This window comes from Coregonus clupeaformis, chromosome 24 (assembly GCF_020615455.1).
Source record: "Coregonus clupeaformis isolate EN_2021a chromosome 24, ASM2061545v1, whole genome shotgun sequence".
NCBI classification, from domain to species: domain Eukaryota; kingdom Metazoa; phylum Chordata; class Actinopteri; order Salmoniformes; family Salmonidae; genus Coregonus; species Coregonus clupeaformis.
The window spans coordinates 61,307,886-61,331,579 of NC_059215.1; the positions used below are offsets into that span (position 1 = coordinate 61,307,886).

At 40.8% G+C, this 23,694-nt stretch overlaps 1 protein-coding gene across 5 annotated transcripts in view; it reads right to left on the reverse strand.

The window, feature by feature from the left end:
• scml2 (Scm polycomb group protein like 2) overlaps nt 1–22,381 on the reverse strand; it is a 33,751-nt gene extending 11,370 nt beyond the window's left edge. For 2 of the 5 annotated variants that reach the window (XM_041846839.2, XM_041846835.2), the window contains exons 1-12: nt 22,308–22,381; nt 19,929–20,003; nt 14,790–14,906; nt 14,598–14,681; nt 14,442–14,512; nt 13,603–13,837; nt 13,057–13,145; nt 12,771–12,879; nt 12,443–12,577; nt 1,443–1,726; nt 1,044–1,140; nt 510–713 (exon numbers count right to left, since the gene is read on the reverse strand). In XM_041846839.2, the coding sequence (XP_041702773.1) occupies nt 510–713; nt 1,044–1,140; nt 1,443–1,726; nt 12,443–12,577; nt 12,771–12,879; nt 13,057–13,145; nt 13,603–13,837; nt 14,442–14,512; nt 14,598–14,681; nt 14,790–14,811 (1,330 nt within the window). In that variant the 5' untranslated portion in view covers nt 14,812–14,906; nt 19,929–20,003; nt 22,308–22,381. Of the gene's footprint in view, nt 1–509; nt 714–1,043; nt 1,141–1,442; nt 1,727–12,442; nt 12,578–12,770; nt 12,880–13,056; nt 13,146–13,602; nt 13,838–14,441; nt 14,513–14,597; nt 14,682–14,789; nt 14,907–14,987; nt 15,106–15,934; nt 16,095–19,928; nt 20,004–22,307 lie in introns of those variants that run through there. The other 3 variants (XM_041846836.2, XM_041846837.2, XM_041846838.2) reach the window with 3 other exon arrangements.
• Nucleotides 22,382–23,694: the final 1,313 nt, after the last annotated feature.

The following is a 23,694-nucleotide window of genomic DNA, read 5'->3' on the forward strand; positions in this document are numbered from 1 at the left end:
TCTGATGATCTCTCCTCCTATCTAGGTTTCTATATCTACGGCTATAATACCTCTGATGATCTCTCCTCCTATCTAGGTTTCTATATCTACGGCTATAATACCTCTGAGGATCTCTCCTCCTATCTAGGTTTCTATATCTACGGCTATAATACCGCTGAGGATCTCTCCTCCTATCTAGGTTTCTATATCTATGGCTATAATACCTCTGAGGATCTCTCCTCCTATCTAGGTTTCTATATCTACGGCTATAATACCTCTGAGGATCTCTCCTCCTATCTAGGTTTCTATATCTACGGCTATAATACCTCTGAGGATCTCTCCTCCTATCTAGGTTTCTATATCTACGGCTATAATACCGCTGAGGATCTCTCCTCCTATCTAGGTTTCTATATCTATGGCTATAATACCTCTGAGGATCTCTCCTCCTATCTAGGTTTCTATATCTATGGCTATAATACCTCTGAGGATCTCTCCTCCTATCTAGGTTTCTATATCTATGGCTATAATACCTCTGATGATCTCTCCTCCGTCAGACTGGGCCTGTAGGAAGCTGTAGAGGAAGGTGGGCTGGTAGGCACAGTCTACACACGCCTGGACAGCCTGCTGTAGGATAGTGTTGACCGGACCTGGCCCGAAGTGGTCCGGCAGCTGCTGCAACTGCTTCCTGTCCAGGTGTGGGCCGCAGGCACCGTGCTTATTCACGTACACACACACTGGGGGAGAGAGAGAGAGATGAATGTATCAGTAGAAGCACTAGAACATTTCTAAAGCTTTATCATAAAGATGTATTAGTTAAATCACTCAGAACAAGGGACAAGCTGGACTCCTCTAGCTTGGGAATATATACTAAGTGTACAAAACATTAAGAACACCTTCCTAATATTGAGTTGCAATATAGCTTTCACCTGGATTCACCTGGTCATTCTATGACATGGAAAGAGCAGGTGTTCCTAATGTTTTGTACACTCAGTGTATTGTTGTTAATATATCTATCTGTTAAACTGCATTGGTGGTATTATTTATTTGACAGTACTGAGTCTTACCTGTGGAGACCACTCCAGGGCCGGAGCTGAGGCTGGGCTCAGAGGCTGTAGTATATACAGAGCCTGTCCCCGAGGTGGGCAGCACACGTGGCTTCCTCTGAACAAACACAGCCTTGTTCACTGACAACTCTTTGATCCGTATAATATACTGACACTACACAGCAGACCGACTGTAATGTAATGGTGATTTTGTCATTAAACATCATGTACATTTATTGGACTGGATGTAAACTCATCCAGGAGTGTTAACTGGAGCCAGTCACACATCACACCTTACACATTTACATTTCATTAAACAGATTTACAATAGAAATGCTGTTCAATTAAGCATGCTTTTTCAGTCCAGTACTAAGCTCAATCTGGATCCAGGAAACGGGCCCATTGACCATAGCTCCTTACCTTGCTCCCAGGCTTGGGCCCCCTCTTCTTATGGGGTCTGGGTGCTAGCTGGGAGCCAGAGACCTGTGGTGTACCATTCAGGGCAGCCTCGGCTGCTGCTTCCGCCGCTGCCTTGAGCAGGGCGATGGTCTGGAGCTTGGGGCGCCGGCCCCGCACCCCCTTCCGCACGGGAAGAGGGGGCAGCGGGTGGGGCAGGCGATAGGAGGAGGGGGACTGCATGGAGCGTCTGGAGGGGGTGGGGGGAGAGGAGGAGGCTGGGAGGAAGAGGGCCTTGGGGAGGGTGACTGAAATGAGAGGAAAGGCAAATAGAAAATAAATCACGATGGGAAGTTATTTACCACTGCAATATCACCAGGAATACACAACAACTGAAAACCTAGCTTATAATGACCATAGCTGTTTTTGTCTCTTACCCAAGGTTCATTTAATGTTGCATCTAAATACAGCTGTTGTTGAATGACTTCATGGTATTAAGGCATAAGAAAAAGAGGAGCTACGGTTCTGGGAGGCAAAACAGGAGGACTTCCTGGACACACAAATCAATCACTGTCTGTTCTGATACGCGTTAGGAATTCCACTGAGGTGAAGCGAGTCTACACTCTGCAGCACCAGAAGATCAAACGCTGTCTGACACACATGAATAACAACTTTGATCTTCCTGTTTTGATTCACAGCTACAACTCAAAGTCAGACTTATTACTACTTCCAATCTACTTCCACACACAATCTACCTCCCCCAGCTCCAGCCAGGCAGCCAAAGGTTCTTTAAATATCCAAAGCGTCACATTTCCACTCCTCGTGTTGGTTGGCTACATTTCAAGTGTTTGCTGTTCGCCCAATTTCCCCTCAAAACATTGAGTCAGTGGAAGGAATGGTTGGAATCTTTGAGAGGAGGGAAAAGGTGAGATATACCAGAGTATTCCATCACATTGGGGATAAGGGATACGTTTCCAGTGTGTTGTGTTCTCTAGGTCTAACAAGTCTTTTGTCTGGGGCCCTCCCCCCTTCCATTATAGAGGTCAGGGGTCAGGCTCCCCTGAGACCAGCCAGGTAATCCCCTCCTGCAGACAGCCTGCCTTCATCTCACCTAGACCACAACACTAGGCTCCTGTTACATGTTCAATTACTAAGGCCAAACCTACTATGAGGTTTAGGTTTGTTATAACACTGCGATGGCCAATCACTACTTTAAAAGACTGTTGAACCAAATAAAAAACCTAGCCTAATATACGGACAATGGGTTTTCAAGGGGTGAGGTTTGCTAAGGGTTGAAATCTTTGTATTTAAACAGCTTGGTATACAGGGCACTTACTATGGTCCTCTGTAGCTCAATTGGTAGAGCATGGCGCTTGTAACGCCAGGGTAGTGGGTTCGATCCCCAGGACCACCCATACGTAAAAATGTATGCACACATGACTGTAAGTCGCTTTGGATAAAAGCGTCTGCTAAATGGCACATTATTATTATTATATAGACAGGGCATCGTAGCTAAACACATCCCTAAACCAGCTATAAAGACAAACAATAGCAGGTAACCAGGGTGTGTCAAGTAAAACTACTATATTCAAATATTATTCTTTCATTACTGCTCAATTCAATCTCAGCTGTCGCTTATATAAATAACTCCTTCTTATCAAGACCAGCAGACTTCTGACTTAGGCTTTTAAATTCTGCCTTCTCTCCTACTCTCTCAATCTGGCCCAGCAACACAATGGGAGTGGAAAGTCTCGGAGGATATCTGCCATTCAAAGCATCAAGTCAACCCGTCCATCAATAGAGGTGTAAAATGGCACATCCAGAGAAAGACATTGAAAGGCATTGTGGGTAATCACGCAAAAGCAGCCAGTGGCCCCGGCCTCACAAGTCAGTCCACGATTCTGACTTTTATTATTAGTAGCAGTGTGTGGCGTGTGCCCATGTCAAATATGCCCTGATAAGCATCTCCTATTTCAATAGAGGAGCTCAGAGGCTGGTTGTCTAGTAGAGAGCAGACCTGGGTTCAAATACTATTCGAAATGGTTCAAAATACTGTGCGCGTCTATTGGTTATTTTGTGCCAGGCAAGCTCAATCCAGCCCGGCTAAAGTATTTGAGATGATCTCCAATAGTATCTGAAGCCAGGTATGGTGGAGAGGCAGCGTCTCTAAGGAGGCTACATGTGGGAGCTCCATGGGTCCTCCAGCTAGACTATAGCACAGGGACTAGGTGTCTAAATGGAATCCTATTCTCTACACATCACATTAGTTTTGACCAGATTCCTTTCCGCCCTGGTCAGAGGTAGTGCACTATGTAGGGAATAAGGTTCCAGTTGGGACACACTCTATGGCTTGGCTCTACAGCGTTCTCTAAGGGCCAGCAAAATGCCGCTATGGCTGCTTAAGCAGCTTGGGAAAGGTTTCATTGAGAGATGAGGGAAAGTGGGGGAAGAATAGAGGAGTGTTTTGTTTCACAAGGAGGGAAAGTTCACTCACTAGGGGCAGGGCTACCCCCACCCCCACACACAAACACACACACACACACACACATTCTCTCGATCACACACAGACACTACAATACTCCACCTCTCCAAAACAGCTTAGTGAGCAATAGACAAAAACCTATTTTAGTTCCTAGTTCCAAGTCAAGACAAAGATTCATTTCCATTCCATTAAACTGTCCCCCTAGTTGTCCTAACATAGAGCCTTCCATTCCATTAAACTGTCCCCCTAGTTGTCCTAACATAGAGCCTTCCATTCCATTAAACTGTCCCCCTAGTTGTCCTAACATAGAGCCTTCCATTCCATTAAACTGTCCCCCTAGTTGTCCTAACATAGAGCTTTCCATTCCATTAAACTGTCCCCCTAGTTGTCCTAACATAGAGCTTTCCATTCCATTAAACTGTCCCCCTAGTTGTCCTAACATAGAGCCTTCCATTCCATTAAACTGTCCCCCTAGTTGTCCTAACATAGAGCTTTCCATTCCATTAAACTGTCCCCCTAGTTGTCCTAACATAGAGCTTTCCATTCCATTAAACTGTCCCCCCTAGTTGTCCTAACATAGAGCCTTCCATTCCATTAAACTGTCCCCCTAGTTGTCCTAACATAGAGCCTTCCATTCCATTAAACTGTCCCCCTAGTTGTCCTAACATAGAGCCTTCCATTCCATTAAACTGTCCCCCTAGTTGTCCTAACATAGAGCTTTCCATTCCATTAAACTGTCCCCCTAGTTGTCCTAACATAGGACAGTTGAATATAAATGGAAGGCTCTATGTTAGGACAACTAGGGGGACAGTTTAATGGAATGGAAGGCTCTATGTTAGGACAACTAGGGGGACAGTTTAATGGAATGGAAAGCTCTATGTTAGGACAACTAGGGGGACAGTTTAATGGAATGGAAGGCTCTATGTTAGGACAACTAGGGGGACAGTTTAATGGAATGGAAAGCTCTGTGTTCTGCAGTCAGAGTATAAGGACTTAATCAGGACGGGTCATTTCAGGCTGACCCAATGACCCGGTGGCCAGGAGGTCTGGAGTCCCGGGGCGGTGAGGGGCGCTGCTTCTGGGGCTGAGAAGTGTGGCTCCTTAGCCTGGAGGCCTGGATGACTGGTTGGGGGTTGGGTCGGGGCCTGTGTGTGTGTGTTTGACCACGCCTCAAGCCGTATTACCCAGCTCTCCCTCTTGTAATATTTCCATTTCAGTTTGGACTGGGAGCTCTGGAGGGAATCTGGTTCTTCTCCATATCCTTTTTGATTGAGCTCCCTGATGCAGTGTGAATCTGAACAACATGCTTTGAGACCAGGGGAGGATTGGGCTGGGGTTTAGAGGGGGGGTAGAGTGGTTCTGATATCCCCAGGCAGACCAGGGGAGGATTGGGCTGGGGTTTAAAGAGGGGGTAGAGTGGTTCTGATATCCCCAGGCAGACCAGGGGAGGATTGGGCTGGGGTTTAGAGAGGGGGTAGAGTGGTTCTGATATCCCCAGGCAGACCAGGGGAGGATTGGGCTGGGGTTTAGAGGGGGGTAGAGTGGTTCTGATATCCCCAGGCAGACCAGGGGAGGATTGGGCTGGGGGTTTAGAGAGGGGGTAGAGTGGTTCTGATATCCCCAGGCAGACCAGGGGAGGATTGGGCTGGGGTTTAGAGGGGGTAGAGTGGTTCTGAATTCCCCAGGCAGACCAGGGGAGGATTGGGCTGGGGTTTAAAGAGGGGGTAGAGTGGTTCTGATATCCCCAGGCAGACCAGGGGAGGATTGGGCTGGGGTTTAGAGGGGGGGTAGAGTGGTTCTGATATCCCCAGGCAGACCACTTTAAACAATCTGTTACTGTGTCAAACATCACAAACAAAACAATTATCTTTATACTGAAAACACATTTAACTTGATCGAAAAAGTACTTCTACTTCAAAGATGTTATAATAATTAAAAACACGTTTTTTTGCATAACAAGATGGGTGAATATTTCCATAACCATAAGAGAGTAAAGCAATTCTCTAAGGGTTAAATAGTGTATTTAAATGTATGGACAATTATATTCCTGAATTTACATTTATGAAGCAATTTGCATGGTTCTATCCTAACACAATTACGTTAAAACTAAAATGTTGTATTAAGAGTCATACAATTATTGAACAAATATGGACATTATATGATAGATGGTAGACACAGATACCAACCCTAAGCAGAGACCAGTAGTCCTAAATATAAATGACTGTTCCCTATAAGCCCTCATTTCAATCATTCAAATCAACCAGAGCAAACAAAGAGGGTCGTTGAAACAGTCAGGGCCTGCAAACAATAGCTAAATCATCTGCAGTTAGTAGATCAAATAATCTGCAGTAAGTACGTCTACGGGTGACTGAGATGCAACAGCCATTCATTCACACAAAGAAACAGTGGATTCCCTCCTTTCTAGAAACTGACTGTTACTATGAAGACGAAGTCTAACGCCGGCTCTCACGTGAGAGGAAGAGGAACTGAACAGAGCAGCCACCACTAGTTAAAAATAGACACGAGACAAAAGCAGAGGCAGCAAACTCACCAGGAACTCCCAACACGGTGCTACGTTTCCGGCCAGCAACAGCAACAGTAGTAGTCCACAACAACAGAACAGTCCCTCTTTACTAGTTTGAACCCTGGTTGACGTCAGGGTCTGAAGAGCCTTCTCTCTCTCTCTCTCTCTCTCTCTCTCTCTCTCTCTCTCTCTCTCTCTCTCTCTCTCTCTCTCTCTCTCTCCTCTTCTCACTTTTCCTCTCTCTCTCGCTCTCTCTCTCTCTCTCTCTCTCTCTCTCTGTCCTCTTCTCACTTTTCCTCTCTCTCTCTCTCTCTCCTTCCCTCTTTCTGGCTTTCTCTGTCCAGCTCCAGTCCACAACAAAGCCCCATGCTGCTGCCTGACTGATGGAGGCGGTATTAGAAACAGGAGGAGCTAGCTACTGGTGCCGCCTCCTTCCCTCCCTGTGAATGAACAGAGCAGAGCAGCAGAGGGCTGAGCGGCTGATTTGCATCGCAGGGGAAGAGGAGGGGGATGGATGGGGCTAGCGGGCTGAGGAGGAGTGGGAGGGAGGAAGGGGTAAAGGGGGGGAATGTTTTATGCATGTGATCAAAGAGCTATATTGACAGTGCTCATCGGTCACCTGCCTACCGTTCGCTCTCCTCTCCAGGCCCCTCCAACTCTCTGAGGGGGCGAGGGTTGTTGAGAGGCGGGGTGCCTGGGGAGGGGGGCGGGGGGGGTAAAAGGTTCAAATGGATGAGAGGACCCCGATTCAGGAGGGGGCACAAGAGGTCTCCCGTAGGCTGCATTAGAAGGCTCAGAGAATGGGAGGGAGGGGGTGAGAGGGGGAGAGAGGGGTCTCCCCGACTCCTAACCCAAGAAGAGAGGGGTCCCTCATCCCTCTCTCTGTAACCCAAGCCCATTCAGACGTCCCTGGAGGAGCTGGTGAAAGACGGCTTGGATAGGGGCAGGAAACAGTGGCACGTAGCAGGGAGCAGCAGCCACGGCTTTCCATACCCTGCCTGCGTCTCAAATAACACCCTTATTCCATTTATAGGCACCCTGGTCAAAAGTAGTGCACTATTAAAGGGAATAGAGAGCCATTTGGGAAGCAGCCCCTGCCCGCCTGCTTCAGAAAGTATGTTAAAGTCTCCTTCTAATCTGACTGATCTGAGGCAAACAAAGACAGCTTCATCTCCAGAAAATAAGACCTTTAATGCTGCTCATATGGTTATTTCACCATGGAGCCAGAGAAATTATCTGAGGGTTATTTACCTCAGGGTATAATAAGAAAATAAAAAATGGGGTGGGGGGGTTGATTGGCAGCCTGCCAGTGGGGTTAGGGTGTAGGACTGTCAACTACAGGAAACAGTTCCCCAAATAAATTAATAAAAAAAAATAAAAAAAATATGTGTCTGTTCTAAAAGTCCCAGATGAAGAGGCTGTTGTTTTCTCATCATGCATAACGAATACTAGTGAGGTAGAAGAGAACCAACCAACCAAAGACAACTGCTCAAAAGGAACAAAAATGATTTGAGCTTCAGCTAGAAATGAACTTCAGCACCCCCCCTAGTGTTTCCTTTTGAAACACATAGTTAGTGAAGATGAATCATAATGTAACTTTAATGAAAGTGGTAAATAAGAATGAAAGTGTTTGTTTTACAATTACAACAGTTATTCCTCCTCATGTACTTATGAAGAGCATTTGTGTGGCATTTCTATACAGTGGGATTCAATTATTCAAACAAACCTTCCATTTTTTTTTATGAATAAAAAATAAAAATAAACACTACTCTAACATTAGAAAACAAGACGTAAACCCTTTGGCTGCTATTAAAATAAACACCACAAAAACATTATTTGATATAAACTATATTTAATTGTATGACACATCTGCTAAAGTTAATTTCACCTCATGAAACAAAAGTTGATTTGACTTTGATGAAAAAGTCAAACTTGGTGACTCAAAGCTAAATTACTTTTTGATTTTTATAAAAATCTACAATAAAGAGATTTAATATTTTAATGTTTAAGGAAAAATAGATACACAAATTTAGTCATTTAGTCACTAATATAATGTTATAGTAACTCTATATCAGGATCAAAATTATACAAAACATTTATTTTTTTAATATTATATTCTGATTGTTAAAAGAGAAAGAACAAAATGTGCATTTGGAAATCCATGCAAACAGCCTTTTGCTAATGAGGAAAATGAAACGAACACACTCCTAATTCTACATTAGTATGGGAAGGATTTAGTCTTGATATTATTCTCTGTTCAAACTGACAGCAGTGTTATAGGTTATAACAGATGGGGCTGAAAGTAATTTCACAAGGTAATTGAATGGCTTACTGTTTTAAGATTCTCACGTTCCTTCGCTGGTTACCTCTTAATCAAAAGGGGGTCTAAAAACAAAAATACTGTTTATTTTATAATGGATAAAATGTACACTTTATTACATCCCTTACTCTGATTACTCAATCACTGTTAAAAAAAAAAAAAAATACTGTTTTTGTACGAAATAACTATGTAAATGTAAATGAGAATAATCAGTGGGCTGTTCTCTCCACTGTGTCCCCGGCTGTATTCTTTTAACCCCATCAGACTGCATGCGGTCTCTCAACAACCCAGGGTGACATTCAACAATAGAGACGTGGGTAAAGTGTAGAGCAACCCCAGCACCACCGCCCCTTCAATCACGCCCACACCCTCTTTACCCCCCACATCCCTCCAATGGCTCATCACTGAGACCTATCGTCTGACCATTATCTCCTAATCAGACTCAAATTGGGAGGGAGATGGAGGAGAATAGCACCCTGAGGATAGATCTCATTCTCTAAAAGCAGCTAAGGGGAGTAAATGTTTTTCTCCATCTAAACAGCTGCATCAAATGAACAAGTTGCATTGTTAATTCCTTCTAAAAGTTTAGTAATACAACTTGGTAGAAATTATGTTGGTAGAAATTATGATCAAACCAAAACAAAAGTTTAACAGAACATAAAAAATATGTTAAAAAAATCTTAAGACCAGTAAAAATGATTAATTATTAATATAAATTATAAAATGTTCATTACCTCTTTCAAAGCTGTAATATGTAACTTTTTTTTGGGGGGGGGGGGGCGACCCAACCAAATTCACATAGAAATGTGAGTTATAGATCTTGTCAGTCTCATTGAAAGCAAGTCTAAGAAGCAGTAGATCTGTTCTATGTGCTCCATTTCTATGTTCTTACATTTAGTTTTTGCCTCTGTTACTTTCGGTTTCAAACAGCTGAAAAATACAATATTTTTGGTTTAATGAAAATATATTTACATTTACATTTACATTTACGTCATTTAGCAGACGCTCTTATCCAGAGCGACTTACAAATTGGTGCATTCACCCTATAGCCAGTATTTCACTGCGGTTTAGATGGTTCAATGATTCTCTACACCATCCATTGCTTGTTTTGTCACATAAACTGAAATTAGGCGAACTATTAGAATTTTTGCAACCAGGAAATGGCGGCGCAACTTCTGCATAGTGCACCTTTAAAAAGCATAGCAAAAGATATATACATTTGAAGCCTGATCAATACTTTTTTCGGTCAGAGAAATGTGAGCTGATGGCCTGAACAAGGTGGTAGTAAAACCCTCCCCCCACCCCCTCCCGACCAGACTGACTGTTACTGATACTGAGATAGAGGAAGTGTGCGTTTCCTAACAGTTAAAGTTCTGTTGAGAGAAGAGATGCATCCATCTCCACATCATACTATATCCTCTCTGCACCCACACCGTGGTAACACACACACACACACACACACACACACACACACACACACACAGATGACAAACAGACACACACATGGACAATAAACACAGGAAGACAGTTGTAAACATGCCAGTCACTCAGGGAAGAGGACCAGATTGAAGCCAGTTTGAAAGACACATAACTACCACCATCAGTCACAGTGTGCGTCCCAAATGGCACCTTATTCCCTTTATAGTGCACTACTTTTGACCAGGGACCATAGGGCTCGGGTCAAAAGTAGTGCACTATATAGGGAATAGGGTGCCATTTTGGATGCACGCTCTGTCACCAGTCTTAATGCTATCCATATCAATTCCCCTGTCGGAGCTGTAGAGAGCAGCTTGTAGCTTGTAGCTTAATAGCACAAGAGATCATAAAGCTGTACTGGGAGAGTTGTTTTTACTCTGTAAGTACAGTGATACATAGTGTGGACTATAAAAGACTGCTGGATGTTTTATTGTGCATGCTAAGACCTATCAAAACGACCATACATCATGTAGTGGGGATGACTGGCCCTCGCTGGTAATCAGGGTCTATTAAATAAAGCAAAACAACATTCTTCTTGCACTGAAACAAAGTGTGTTTGAGCTGAAATCATTCACACACACATTTAAAATGGTTGGCAGGTGAGTCAACGTTGTGTTAAAACCCTTTCATTTGTCATGGAATTAAGAGTTAATTACTTCTCTATTTTAGTTTATTTGCTTTTAAGCACAAATTACTTTTAAAAAAATAACCAGAAATGATTGTTTTTAAGAAATGGGTAGATTTCCGTGAAAAATTGGTAAAGTTGAGGAATTGAAGAAACCCAAGGGAAATCTGTGTAAAAAATATTTCTGAAGGTAAGACAATGGATGAGATAAATGTCTACTGATCATCAGCCTCACTAAGACGGTTAATCAACCAAAGGGTTATTAAAAGCAACACATACCCTGTGGTATGCTGAGAAGGAACAATAATTGGTCACAGCTTGACATGAACAATCCAGCTAAATGTAGTATTCTAACAACAAGAATCCAGACCGCGCTGCTACTGTACGACTTGATGTTGGATTAACCCTCTACTGCACACGTTTTGGTTTTTCCATTACAAAAAATATGTCATCCTATTTTTTGGAAGATTTTGGCTTTCTGATAGTGTATCAATAATTGAACAAATATTGTACCCCTCCCCCCCCTAAATAAAAAAAAGACAGAATAGAACTTGAAACTAACGTATAAGAGCAACAACCGATTAAGTCGAACGTAGTAGAAACAAGCACTTCTTTCATGAGAAAATACAAGTTGTGCATAAACTAGTTTCTGGGGGGCCATTCTTCCTAGCAGTCCTAAAGGTCACTGCCCTCTGTATCAGATTGGGCTCTTTCACCAACAGAATGTCCCAGTGTCCACTGCCTGTGAATGTCAGTGGATAAGTTGGCAAAAACATCAACCAAGGCCATCATTTTACACGTCTTTCATTGAGTATGATATTGCCCTGAGGCAAAAAGAAAAGTAAATTTTTTGAATATATATCAAAACAAAATATGTTTAAAACCTAGCAAATATTCTTCTTTAGAGGTTCCTACACAAGCACATCTTTTTTATTGTCTCTATTTAAAACATGCAAAAGAATGAAATGTATTGTACCCTTCCCTCACACCATGCACTCAAGTCGCTCTGCTTCCTGAAAGAAGGTCCCTCCCCCAATTGAAACGTCATACCAACTTCTGCACCTCATTGGATTGTTTACAGACATGTCATCACATATTGTGTAGGAATTTAAAATATATATATATGGGGGGGAAGGGCAAAAAAGTTATTGTGTGCAGTAGAGGTTTAAACAAATAACACATTAAGGAAGATATTATGAAGCTCACAATCATATATTTACAATGATTTACTTGAATAAGAAAATGACCTTAACCTATCAATATATATATATCATCTTGGCTTTAATCTTGGCTTTATACAAACAAACTATACCCAAATGCAAAGTGTGGAAGGACAATCCTGCTTGAAATGTACCAGTGAAAAGGTACAAATTGTAGTAAACCTACTACAATTAGAAAAGAACACAGGAAATAGGAGAAAAACAGCCAGCGCAATCCTCTCTGAAAGAAATAGTTTGTTTTTCTCATCCAGCTCTGCTCATTCAGGCAGCTTCAGAAAGAAACCCTGGGCCAGCACCCAGTGGTGTCGGACAGACAGGGCAAAATCATCAGCAAGCAGGGCTCTACTGTCCTCTAGTGGTGAGGTTGAGGTACTTACAGAAGTTACCAGGAGGCTGGATACTGTGTCTGGTCAGAGAGCACCATCCTACAGGGAATATGTCTCTGGAGTCAAATTGGCACCAGTAGTCGAAGGCCCCTCTCCAGCCGTCAAACATCACAAATATCTCATCACCTAAAAATAAAGATGAATATAATAAACAGTAGGGCGTAGAGGAGATACATCGACCAGACGACAAATGGGGGCAAAGGAACAAATAGTATTATAGTAAATAAATAAAAAATAGTATGGAGTTTTAGTTATAGTAATAAAGTTGTCCTCCAAAGAGATGGGGTAAAGGTAGGTTAAATAAAAAATATATTGTTACCTTTGACCTCTCCGATGGTTGCCGGGCAGATCAGGTAGGGGTTCTTCTTGTCCACTGCTTCTAGCTTCATCCCAGGTTTAAAGAGATTCTGGGAGGGCTTGGAGGGTTCCTACACACACAGAGAACTCTGTTAGTCCAGACGAGACAGATCCGTTTATATACACACACATGTAAATCATTGATGTACGTACATCAGTAAATCAAAACAGTACAATACAATACAGTACAATACAGCTCTATGGTCCAATGTGAATCGAAAATGTTTCATTTTTCTTTGTGACTTTACTTTTTTAAAAGCTGTGGCTGGAGCCATCTCTGCTCCAGTCAGGGTTCTCAGGAGGAACATAGGCCACGAGGAGGCATTCATTCTGAAGCCTAAAGACAAGTCAAAGGTAAAGGTAAAGATTACATATCTTGCTGCTTTATTGCTGTTATAAGCATGTTATGTTATAATATGTTATATTATGTTATAATATGTTATAATATGTTATATTATGTTATATTATGTTATATTATGTTATATTATGTTATAATATGTTATAATATGTTATAATATGTTATAATATATTATATTATGTTATAATATGTTATGTTATAATATGTTTTGTTATAATATGTTAAGTTATAATATGTTAAGTTATAATATGTTATAATATGTTAAGTTATAATATGTTATCATTTGTTATTTCTATGTAGCACATTTCAGGACATAGTGCAGCCCTTACCCAGCAGTGGTTTCAGCATGTTTCCTCTCACAGGTCCCTATAGGCTGGATGTCTAATAAACCTTTATGAAGTCTTATAACATGTCATATCTCTCTATGTAGCCTTACCCAGAGGGGGCTGCAGCATGTCCCCTTTCCTCTCACAGGTCCCTATAGGCTGGATGTCTGAGGAGTCCACCAGTCTCCAGAAATCGTTGGTGTTGTCACTCCCGTCCAGACGGAGACGCAGACGAGTACCCATCATACCCATCACCGTGGCGATGCAGACGGATGTGTTGTTCCGAGGGTCGTGGGCCTCCAGCTTCATACCAGCCTTGAAGTCGTTACTGGGAGGGAAACGGGACTGGGGGAGACAGGAGGACAATGGAACAGTCAATAACGGAATTACTTGCTTATCTAAACCTAATGTTATGTTAGGCAGGGTTTTATTTAAACCTAATGTTGGGCAGAGTTTTATCTAAACCTAATGTTGGGCAGGGTTTTATTTAAACCTAATGTTGGGCAGAGTTTTATCTAAACCTAATGTTGGGCAGGGTTTTATTTAAACCTAATGTTGGGCAGAGTTTTATTTAAACCTAATGTTGGGCAGAGTTTTATCTAAACCTAATGTTGGGCAGAGTTTTATCTAAACCTAATGTTGGGCAGAGTAAAAAAAAAAAAGTATGCATTCACTAACTGTAAATCGCTCTGGATAAGAGCGTCTGCTAAATGACTAAAATGTAAAAATGTAAAATGTATTTAAACCTAATGTTGGGCAGAGTTTTATTTAAACCTAATGTTGGGCAGAGTTTTATCTAAACCTAATGTAACCAAATTGTTGACACCTTTTCTAATCCTCTCAGATCTAGGAATGCATGGGGGGTTAGGGGTTGATTTGGCATTGGACACAAGTCAAAAACCACTTCCTAAAGCAGCCTTTAGTGTTGTAGTTATTAGGTCATATCTACCTGTCTGAAACAACTGGGAGAGGCAGCAGTGGATGACGTTTCCTTAAGGTACTCCTCCCAACTGAAGGGTTCTGGCAAAAGAAAAGGGCATAGTTCAAACTATCTGAAAATCTTAGATTACACTATATTGTGACAGAGAAGAACATTGTTTAATACCATTAGATTTATCCAGAGACGGGGGACCTGTTCCTGGAGAGGGGTTACTTCTCTCAGGTTTCTCCCCCTTCTCTTCTTTTGGCTCTGAAAAGGAGACAATTCAACCTCTTATTAATACACTTTAGAGTAGAGTAGAACAGAATATAATAGAAAATAATACAATCCAATACAAAGCATCAAAAAAGTGATGACCTTTCTGAGGTGTTCGGCCCATGTTGACCGATGGTACCACCACCAGGTGCCAGGTGAAGGGACCACAGACGGGGCACAGACTGGTCAATGTGCCACTACCGACGCTGTGCTGAGCTCCTACAGCAGATACACAGAGAGAGACATTTATTTGTTTACTTGTATTTAACCAGGAAATCCCAATGTATGGTTTTTTTTAACCTTCATTTAACCAGGAAGTTCCATTGAGGTCAAGATACCTTTTAAACAAGGGAGACAAGCAGAGTTAGGCAGGGCCCTCTTTCTAGGTTGGTCCAGCAGGCAATATCTATACCCACAGCTTGTTTCAGTAGTGGGGAAAAAGCAAGAGAACACACAAAGAAAATATCTAACAGCAACAACTGAAATGGAGCGGAATTTTTAATCATCTTCATTCCACAGAAACTAAAGCATCAGAAGCTCGGAACGCCGAAGGAAAAGGATCAGCGTTAATCATGATGAACGCATTCTGAGGGAATGAAAGCCGTAAGTGGATTTCATCACATTGACAGACAGTGTAATAATTTACTGGGCCTCCGGACCGTGCAGGTTTATGAAGATCAAAGAGTATTTGGAGAAGTGATGAGGTCACAGCTGTCATGGCTGTGGACGGTAAAGTAATATATGCCATTTAGCAGACACTTTTATCCACAGTACAGTACACTACAGTAAGACTGGAGTCCATGCTCTTGAACTAGCCAGATGCGTTAGGACACTTTGAACAGCTTCTACTGACATGAAAGGAGTGGCTTTAACTCACGTCCAAAGTAGTAACAGGAGGTAGACAAAAGGAAGATCTGTTCAATGCATAGAAAAACCCCCAGACATAACCTTTTTTCTACAAATAACATGATCCAGGCTGAAGACTGAAGCGTCCGCCTCCAGACAGACAGACAGACAGACAGACAGACAGAACCAATGGTTTGGGAAACAGTGGAGAATAATAACTAGTGTTGTCTAACAATCATAACCTGTTCTAAAGCAGTGTAGGTGCACATCCAATCCAGTCATTCTCTCGGTGCAAGGTACTAAACAATGCCACATAGGAGGAAAGGAAACACCCACAGCCAACTAGACAAGCTGGTTTAGGTAGGTAACAATGAGACAGCAATGGAGCCCAGATATCTTACATTCTCAAGATCAAACCAATCACCAAAGAGGACGCTCAAGGTGAGAAGACATCCAGCTAACCAGTAAAGTCCCAATTAAATCCATGTGACGGAAAATTAAGAAGGAATTCTCTCTCTATCAACATCTCCGCTGAGCCAAAAAAAATGTCAGGTTTAGGTTTTGCAGTGCAACAGCTCTCTGTCCTTCTCCCCAGCCCCTATCTCCCTAGCCCCTATCTCCCTATCTCCCCAGCCCCTCACCCTCTCTCGCTCCCCTCTTCCCTCCCTCCCCTTCTTAGATGTGGATCCCATTGAGCTTGCCCCAGCCATAAAGATTCCTAGCCTCTGTAAAAGGCCATTAAGCCATGTACATCTGGGGGAGTCTGTCTGGGGGAGTCTAGAACTCTAACATGAAAAGGATTCCAGAACCTCTCATTAACAGACAGATGATGTCTGTCTTCTCATTGGCCGAGGCCCGTTCCATTCAGGAGGGCCACGCCCCCAGGACAGAAAGGATCCCATTGGAGTGGAGATGTCCCCACTTTACAACAGGAGAGGAAGTGCTAGTGTTTTAGTTAGGTCTGCTTCCTTATTACTAGCGGAAGGCAATTCCACAATAACGGAATTACGCTTTGACTCCAACTTTTCACTTTAAAATGTATGCCAAACAAAAACCATTGATTTTCAAAGTTTAACCAACCATACAGCTATACTTTGAACAATTTACAGTCAATCTCACAACAAATGTTGGTTATTGAACTACAGTAGGTGAAGTGGATTTACATCCGTAAACAGAATTACGGTAACGGGTTTACATCATGGGTCCCTGATCTGTACTATACAGAAATGCATAATTATGGATATGAATATAATTATCTTCATGGTGATGTATCCTGAATAGGTACACTGAGGTAGAAATATGCAATATCCTCCTTTTGCATATTTGGGTATTATTCTAAACACCGGCTATTATTGTAATGAGCTCCGCCCCCAAACAAGACCACATTTGGTTGGTCCGGACCAAACCAAATCTGAACCAATCATAGACGTCTAAGTTTCACAAGTTTGGACATCACAGTACAAAACAGTACAGTAAAGTACAGCACAGTAGAGTAGAATTCAGTACAGTAAAGTAGATCTGTTCAGTAGAGTACAGTACAATACAGTCGATTATACTGTACTCTACTGTGCTTTAATTGTAATGAACTCTATTTCTCTTTACTGTACTCTACTGAACTGTTCTCTACTGTACTATACTTCTCTTTAATGTACTGTTCTCTACTGTACTGTTCTCTACTGAACTCTACTGTACTGTTCTCTACTGTACTATACTTCTTTAATGTACTGTTCTCTACTGTGCTGTTCTCTACTGAGCTGTTCTTTACTGTGCTGTTCTCTACTGAACTCTACTGTACTTCTCTTTAATGTACTGTTCTCTACTGTGCTGTTCTCTACTGTACTATACTTCTTTAATGTACTGTTCTCTACTGTGCTGTTCTCTACTGAGCTGTTCTTTACTGTGCTGTTCTCTACTGAACTGTTCTTTACTGTACTGTTCTCTACTGAACTCTACTGTACTTCTCTTTAATGTACTGTTCTCTACTGTGCTGTACAAACTTGTGAAACATATATATCTATGATTGGTTCAGATTCGGTCCGGCCAGGGCAGATTGATTCAATTTCAACTAATTTTCAACGTAAATGGACATCCGGTGTCGGTCAGTGCTCAGTGGGTAAGGATGCTTGTTACAGTAAATGGAAAGAGGGAAGGTAGTAGTGATGATGTAAAAAAAAAAAAAATTCATACAGACACATATCGGGATATAATTTTTCACGATTTATCGTATCGTTTTGACAATATTGCAAAATAAAAATGTTGCACTAGTTGGCTGTACCTGCACCAAAACTCCAGTTTTTTTCCCTTCATAGCTTGTTCTCCATCTTCTTTTTCAATAGGGAGCCAATTTGTTTTCAGCACTTTTATTTCCATGATTGTTCAAAACGTGTTTTCTCATAACTCTCTCTCGTCTCTCTGCAGCAGACATACAATGCAGTATGGCGAGCAATATGTTTAGAACATCAAATCGCAATAAATTAACAGTATCAAATCGCAATACATATTGTATTGGCACCAAAGTATCGTGATAATATCGTATCGTGAGGTCCCTGGCAATTCCCAGCCCTGGTAGGTAGGTATCAGTAAGAGCCAGTAGAGATGGCATTAACTGGAGAGAGAGAGAGAGAAAGAGAGAAAGAGAGAAAGAGAGAAAGAAAGAAAGAGAGAAAGAAAGAAAGAAAGAGGTTGTCCAGAATGTTTTCACAGTCTTGCTTTGACCACCAGACGGCAGAAAACAGTTATGAGCTGAACATAACAGTATGTCAGTGGAAGGAAGGACATTAGCAGGTGACCCAACTGTGGTTTGTGACTACTATGATTTCCCATCGTAGCCAATTCAATTGCAGTAATTCCATTACAGATTTTTCGGTAATTCCGTTGGTAGGTCTACCTTTACTTGTTACTTTTGTGAACTTTCATCTAAAAGATGTGGGTTTTTGGTAACGGAATTAAAACCCACTGGGCAAAAGTTGGTTTAATCAACGTTGTTTCCATGTCATTTATTTAAGCGATGACATTGAATCAGCGTGGAAAACTGATTGGATTTGCAAAAAGTTATTACCGTTTTGTCTTTTTTTAACCCAACTTTTAACCTACATTTTTGTTGAATTCACGTTAGTTGACAACTCAACAAAATGTAAATAAAAATTACACGTTGAACTGACATCTGTGCCCAGTGGGAAGGCACAAGGCAATGTTATTAAACGTACAGAAGGCAAATCATTTCTCCAAAACTAAATATAAGTGTTGATATTAGTTGGCAGGGGTCTTATTTCAACATTATTGTGTTTTGATGTATTTCTAATACTTCTTAGGACTTTTTCTGGTAGATGTTGTCTAAGAACCCTTTTTCTTCTGCTTGACCAGAATTCAAAACCTTTGCTTATTCCACATTTTTAGGATGGAAAATGGTTGAAGAATGTATATATGCCTTAATTTCTCAAAAATATAGACTCTTAGCTTTCATCTGACACCCAATTTGACATGCTTCTATGAACTTCACATGTTGGTGCTCATGGGTCCTTTTAGATGGAAATGCCCAGGAGTAGATCACTGACAACTTGTTTCTAAATCAAAATAATATATACAGTAATATCTGTGTGTAATGTCCAGGCATTTTGGAGGGTCAGAAAGAGCATCTGACACTGTTTCTTAGCTTGGGGGGAACCACAGTAAAGAAAAGAATACCGGCACATTAATAATACCATACTAAATAATACCAACACATTAATAATATCAAACTAAATAATACCGACACATTAATAATATCATACTAAATAATACTGACACATTAATAATACCATACTAAATAATACTGACACATTAATAATATCATACTAAATAATACCGACACATTAATAATATCATACTAAATAATACTGACACATTAATAATACCATACTAAATAATACTGACACATTAATAATATCATACTAAATAATACTGGCACATTAATAATATCATACTAAATAATACTGATATTAATAATATTATACTAAATGGTTATAATATATAGAAGGATGGTTATACTAGTAGTCTATCATCATAAACAGTACTGTACTGATATACACCTTTGATTTAAGAAGCTGAATGTGACAGAAACACCACTAAGGGATTATTGTTCTATTGTTCAGTTGTTGTTGTCGTAGGAAAGAAGGTTGTTCTTCAAATGTTCTATTTTTACTAACCTGTAACATAGGGTTTCTTAAACTATGGGTAGGGACCCAAAGTGGGCCCTGGGCATGTCAGAGGTCATGAGAATACATCTATTATCACACACTATGTATTATTCATTTGGGTTGTTGTAGGACGATTTGGGTCACAGGAGGACCGTCAATTTCTTATTTGGGTTTCGAGCTGAAAAAGTTTAAAGGGTAGCAAGCATGAGTTTTTACTTACCACAGCACGGCCAAAGAACACAGCACGGCCAAAGACTTAGTAACGTAGTTGTAGTCCCGATCTGGTTACCTATAACTACAAACATAGTTATGTTTTTGGGTTATTACATATTTATTAACTTACTTCTGGATAACTTCTAAACTACCCACAATTTCTCAACGTCATATGGAGGATGTACTCTGTGCTACCGAGTTCAGCCAAGCTGGCTAACGTTAGCCACACCTCATGCTATTCACGGACTTTGTGGCTGTGCAGTGGTGTAAAGTACTTAAGTAAAAGTACTTTAAAGTACTACTTAAGTATTTTGGGGGGGTTATCTGTACTTTACTATTTATATTTTTGACAAATTTTACTTCACTACATTCCTAAAGAAAATAATGTACTTTTTACATTTTCTCTGACACCCAAAAGTATTTGTTACATTTTGAATGCTTAGCAAGACAGGAAAATGGTACAATTCACACAGTTCACAAGTTTTGCAACTTTTCCAACATTGGCTTAGTGCTAGCGCGCTAGCTGACTGACATCTGAAATCCAACTAGTTTGGATTTCGGCCCGCCTCCCCCTCGCTTTGGTAGCTAACTCAGCCTGCACTCTTTTAAAAGTGTTTGCATCGGATGGGCCCCAACCATCAATCTGTAAGTATCTGCTTTCTCTTTGCTTTTAATCTGCGGTTATGTTTTAGTTGTGTTAGTTGTGTTCTAGCTGGACTCCAGTAGGAGGGCTCTAGCTTGCCGACCGTAACTGTGGTGGTTGGATAGGCTGGCTAGGCTAATAGCTAGTTGGCTAAATAGCTAACGTTAGCTGGCTGGTTAGCTTGCTGGCGAAGATAACTGCATATAGCGAACATTCATTGATAACTGGTTGTATGGTGTTATATATTTCCAAGACTTTGGTTTACTTTAAATGAAGCTGTAAGCTAGGTGTTGATAGCATCTGACTGACTCATGCACTGCTAACGTTATAAGGCTACCATTAGCAGGCTAGTAGGGCTAATGTTAGCAGGTAGCAACCTTGCAAGTTGATTTGTAAAAATAAATTCATAAAGTATTTGCTTGTAAGTTGGCTGAAAATAATTGAAACCAGTAGTCATGAGTGCCAACGATTTGGTTTAATTTGAAGTTATACACCTGAAGATATTATTTTTGGAGTTTACATTTTAGGGAATAGGTTTGCTTGCAGGGTCCTCCATATTACATCACACTCTGGAAAAACATTTTCCGACATGACTTCGGCATTCTTCGGAAATTCTGATCGGTTTTATGTCATAACTCCAGAAATAGAAAAGTGAGGTGTAACTTTGCATGGGAACTTTTCATGTGTAATACTAATGCAACATGTTACATGTGGTTCCGTTTATGTTACCTACCCTTTAAGAACCCATGATGTTACACCATCTAATCTCTATTTGATCCATTGTAGGCCTCATGTAGCTCAGTTGGTAGAGCATGGCGCTTGCAACGCCAGGGTTGTGGGTTCGATTCCCACGGGGGGCCAGTATGAAAAATTTATGCACTCACTAACTGTAAGTCGCTCTGGATAAGAGCGTCTGCTAAAATGTAAATGTAAAAATTGTATGACATGAGGTGAATGGTGTCTGATTAAAACGACTGTAGGGGGCGTGTCCATATCGAGTGGCTGCACTCCTCAGAAGTGGGCGTTAACCGAAGAGAGGTTCAAAGCAATTTAGAAATGAGAAAAAGATGCCTTTATTTTTCGTTAATAATTATTTCATTCATTAATATATATTGTAAAACGGGGTAAATAGATAGGCAACTGTTAAAGCATTCTCTTAGATAAAGAAAAGCCTATTGATTGACTCATTGTTTATCAAAGACAACCCTGTGCAAATAAGTTTTGGGGAAATACGGCAAGCCTACTGTAAATAAAACAAGAAAGTAGAAATAAAAACATACTAACGTGTGTTAGCAATCAATTTACCAAATAAAACATCGGCGTATGTGATGCGTTTCCTTTTCCCTTAATCATCATTCTCTGTTCCTGTCAATGATGTCAGCTAGGAACTAATATTTCGATTTAGAAATGGACCATGTGCCTCGATCATATTTCCACTATTATTATTATTATTATTATGATGATTATTATTATGATCTCTTTCTCTGAAAGAATTTGACCATCGTAAACACCAATAGCGCCCACTGTGCAGCAGTAGAGTCCAGGGAATAGGCTACCAGAGCCAAAATGTGCCATGAAAAATACACACCGAGCTCATGGCGTACTACTCATTGTTTACGTTTAATCTCTGCTTTCCTCAGCCTTCGTAAATAGCCTACATAAACCAGTAGGCCTAGATGAGAGCGCAAATTCGATAAACTATATCTGGAAGTTATCATGAAACCCACACAACGCAGTACTCACAGTTTCGAGAAGGTATTCGCGTCAGATTCTTATTTTGCCATCAGATGCAGGCCGCCATATTCAGTGCTCTACACTACGCGCATGTCCAACAGCGAGCTGCAATTTATATTTTCCACTGTAGGTTTTATAATAAGGGGCATTTATTCATTGATTCGATCAAATACAGAATATCCTTCTGTGAAATGAACTATATTTACTAAATATATTTATAAGGAAACGAAACTACAATAGACTAGTGGTACTTTTTTGCATATTAGAAGGAATTTACATTTATTATATAATATTCAAAATCTTAAATCTGAATAGAAAATATATAGAAAATATATACGAAATTGTTATGACAAACTTCTGTTATGGCAAAGGAGCTATATTAGCAGAGTGAGAGAGAGAGAGAGAGAGAGAGAGAGAAATAGAGAGTGAGAGAGAGTGAGAGAAAGGGTCTACTATTTTGTCACATAGTTTATTATAAAATTAACTACGAATAGATAGAAACCTATAGCATATTTTACTTGGCTCATTAGCATGAATTATGAATAGAATAGAATAGAAACAATTGAATAGAATAGAAAGCCCCGAAAGGAGATGCCACAGGTAGCCTAATGGTTTCAGACTGTTTTGGGCTTTGTTAACTCTTTTCCATAGACTGAACCTTGCAATAATTACAGACAAATAATCTTGAGATCGTTTTAATGTTCAATTCTTTCCTGATTTCACCTTTACTTGCATTTCAACTAATTAGGTGACAGAAGAAACCATCATACCGTCATAACATAGCATTATGAACAGTAAATAACTAGCCTAAGTTAAATAATAGAATAGAATAGAATAGAATAGAATTGAATAGAATTGAATAGAATTGAATAGAATTGAATTGAATAGCCTGCATGGCTCTAAGACTTTCAGCACTGTCAAAGCAGGACGGACGGTCACTAGAGAGACAGCGCGAACGTAAATAGAATCCCGCCTCTTGGACAATATTCTCCACTTACTCTACCCTCATAGGTTAAGAGAAACAGGGTTTAGGTGAAATGACCCTTCTCGCCTTTCTATTGGTCTAAACTGACGCCAGTCAGAAGGATGCCGTTGCTGCTATAACCAGCAGTAGGCTGAGTATGGAGCACGGTGCAGGTTAATATTAGTTACTGTTGAGGCTAGCTGCATCCGACACACCGTGATAGGATGATGCAGGTGGAATCGTTTTATCCGTTTCAAAGATCTGACTGAGTGAGTATTGGATCGTTTAACCGTTTAACTGTGTTTTTCGTAGTATGCTGTTCTGTTCTGTCTCCACCATCACCACCACATCATCATTTTCATGGACATGGTGTTATTCAGTCAGTGCAGATCGAGTTTTTTTTCATAGACTGCACAGGCAGGGGCAGGCATA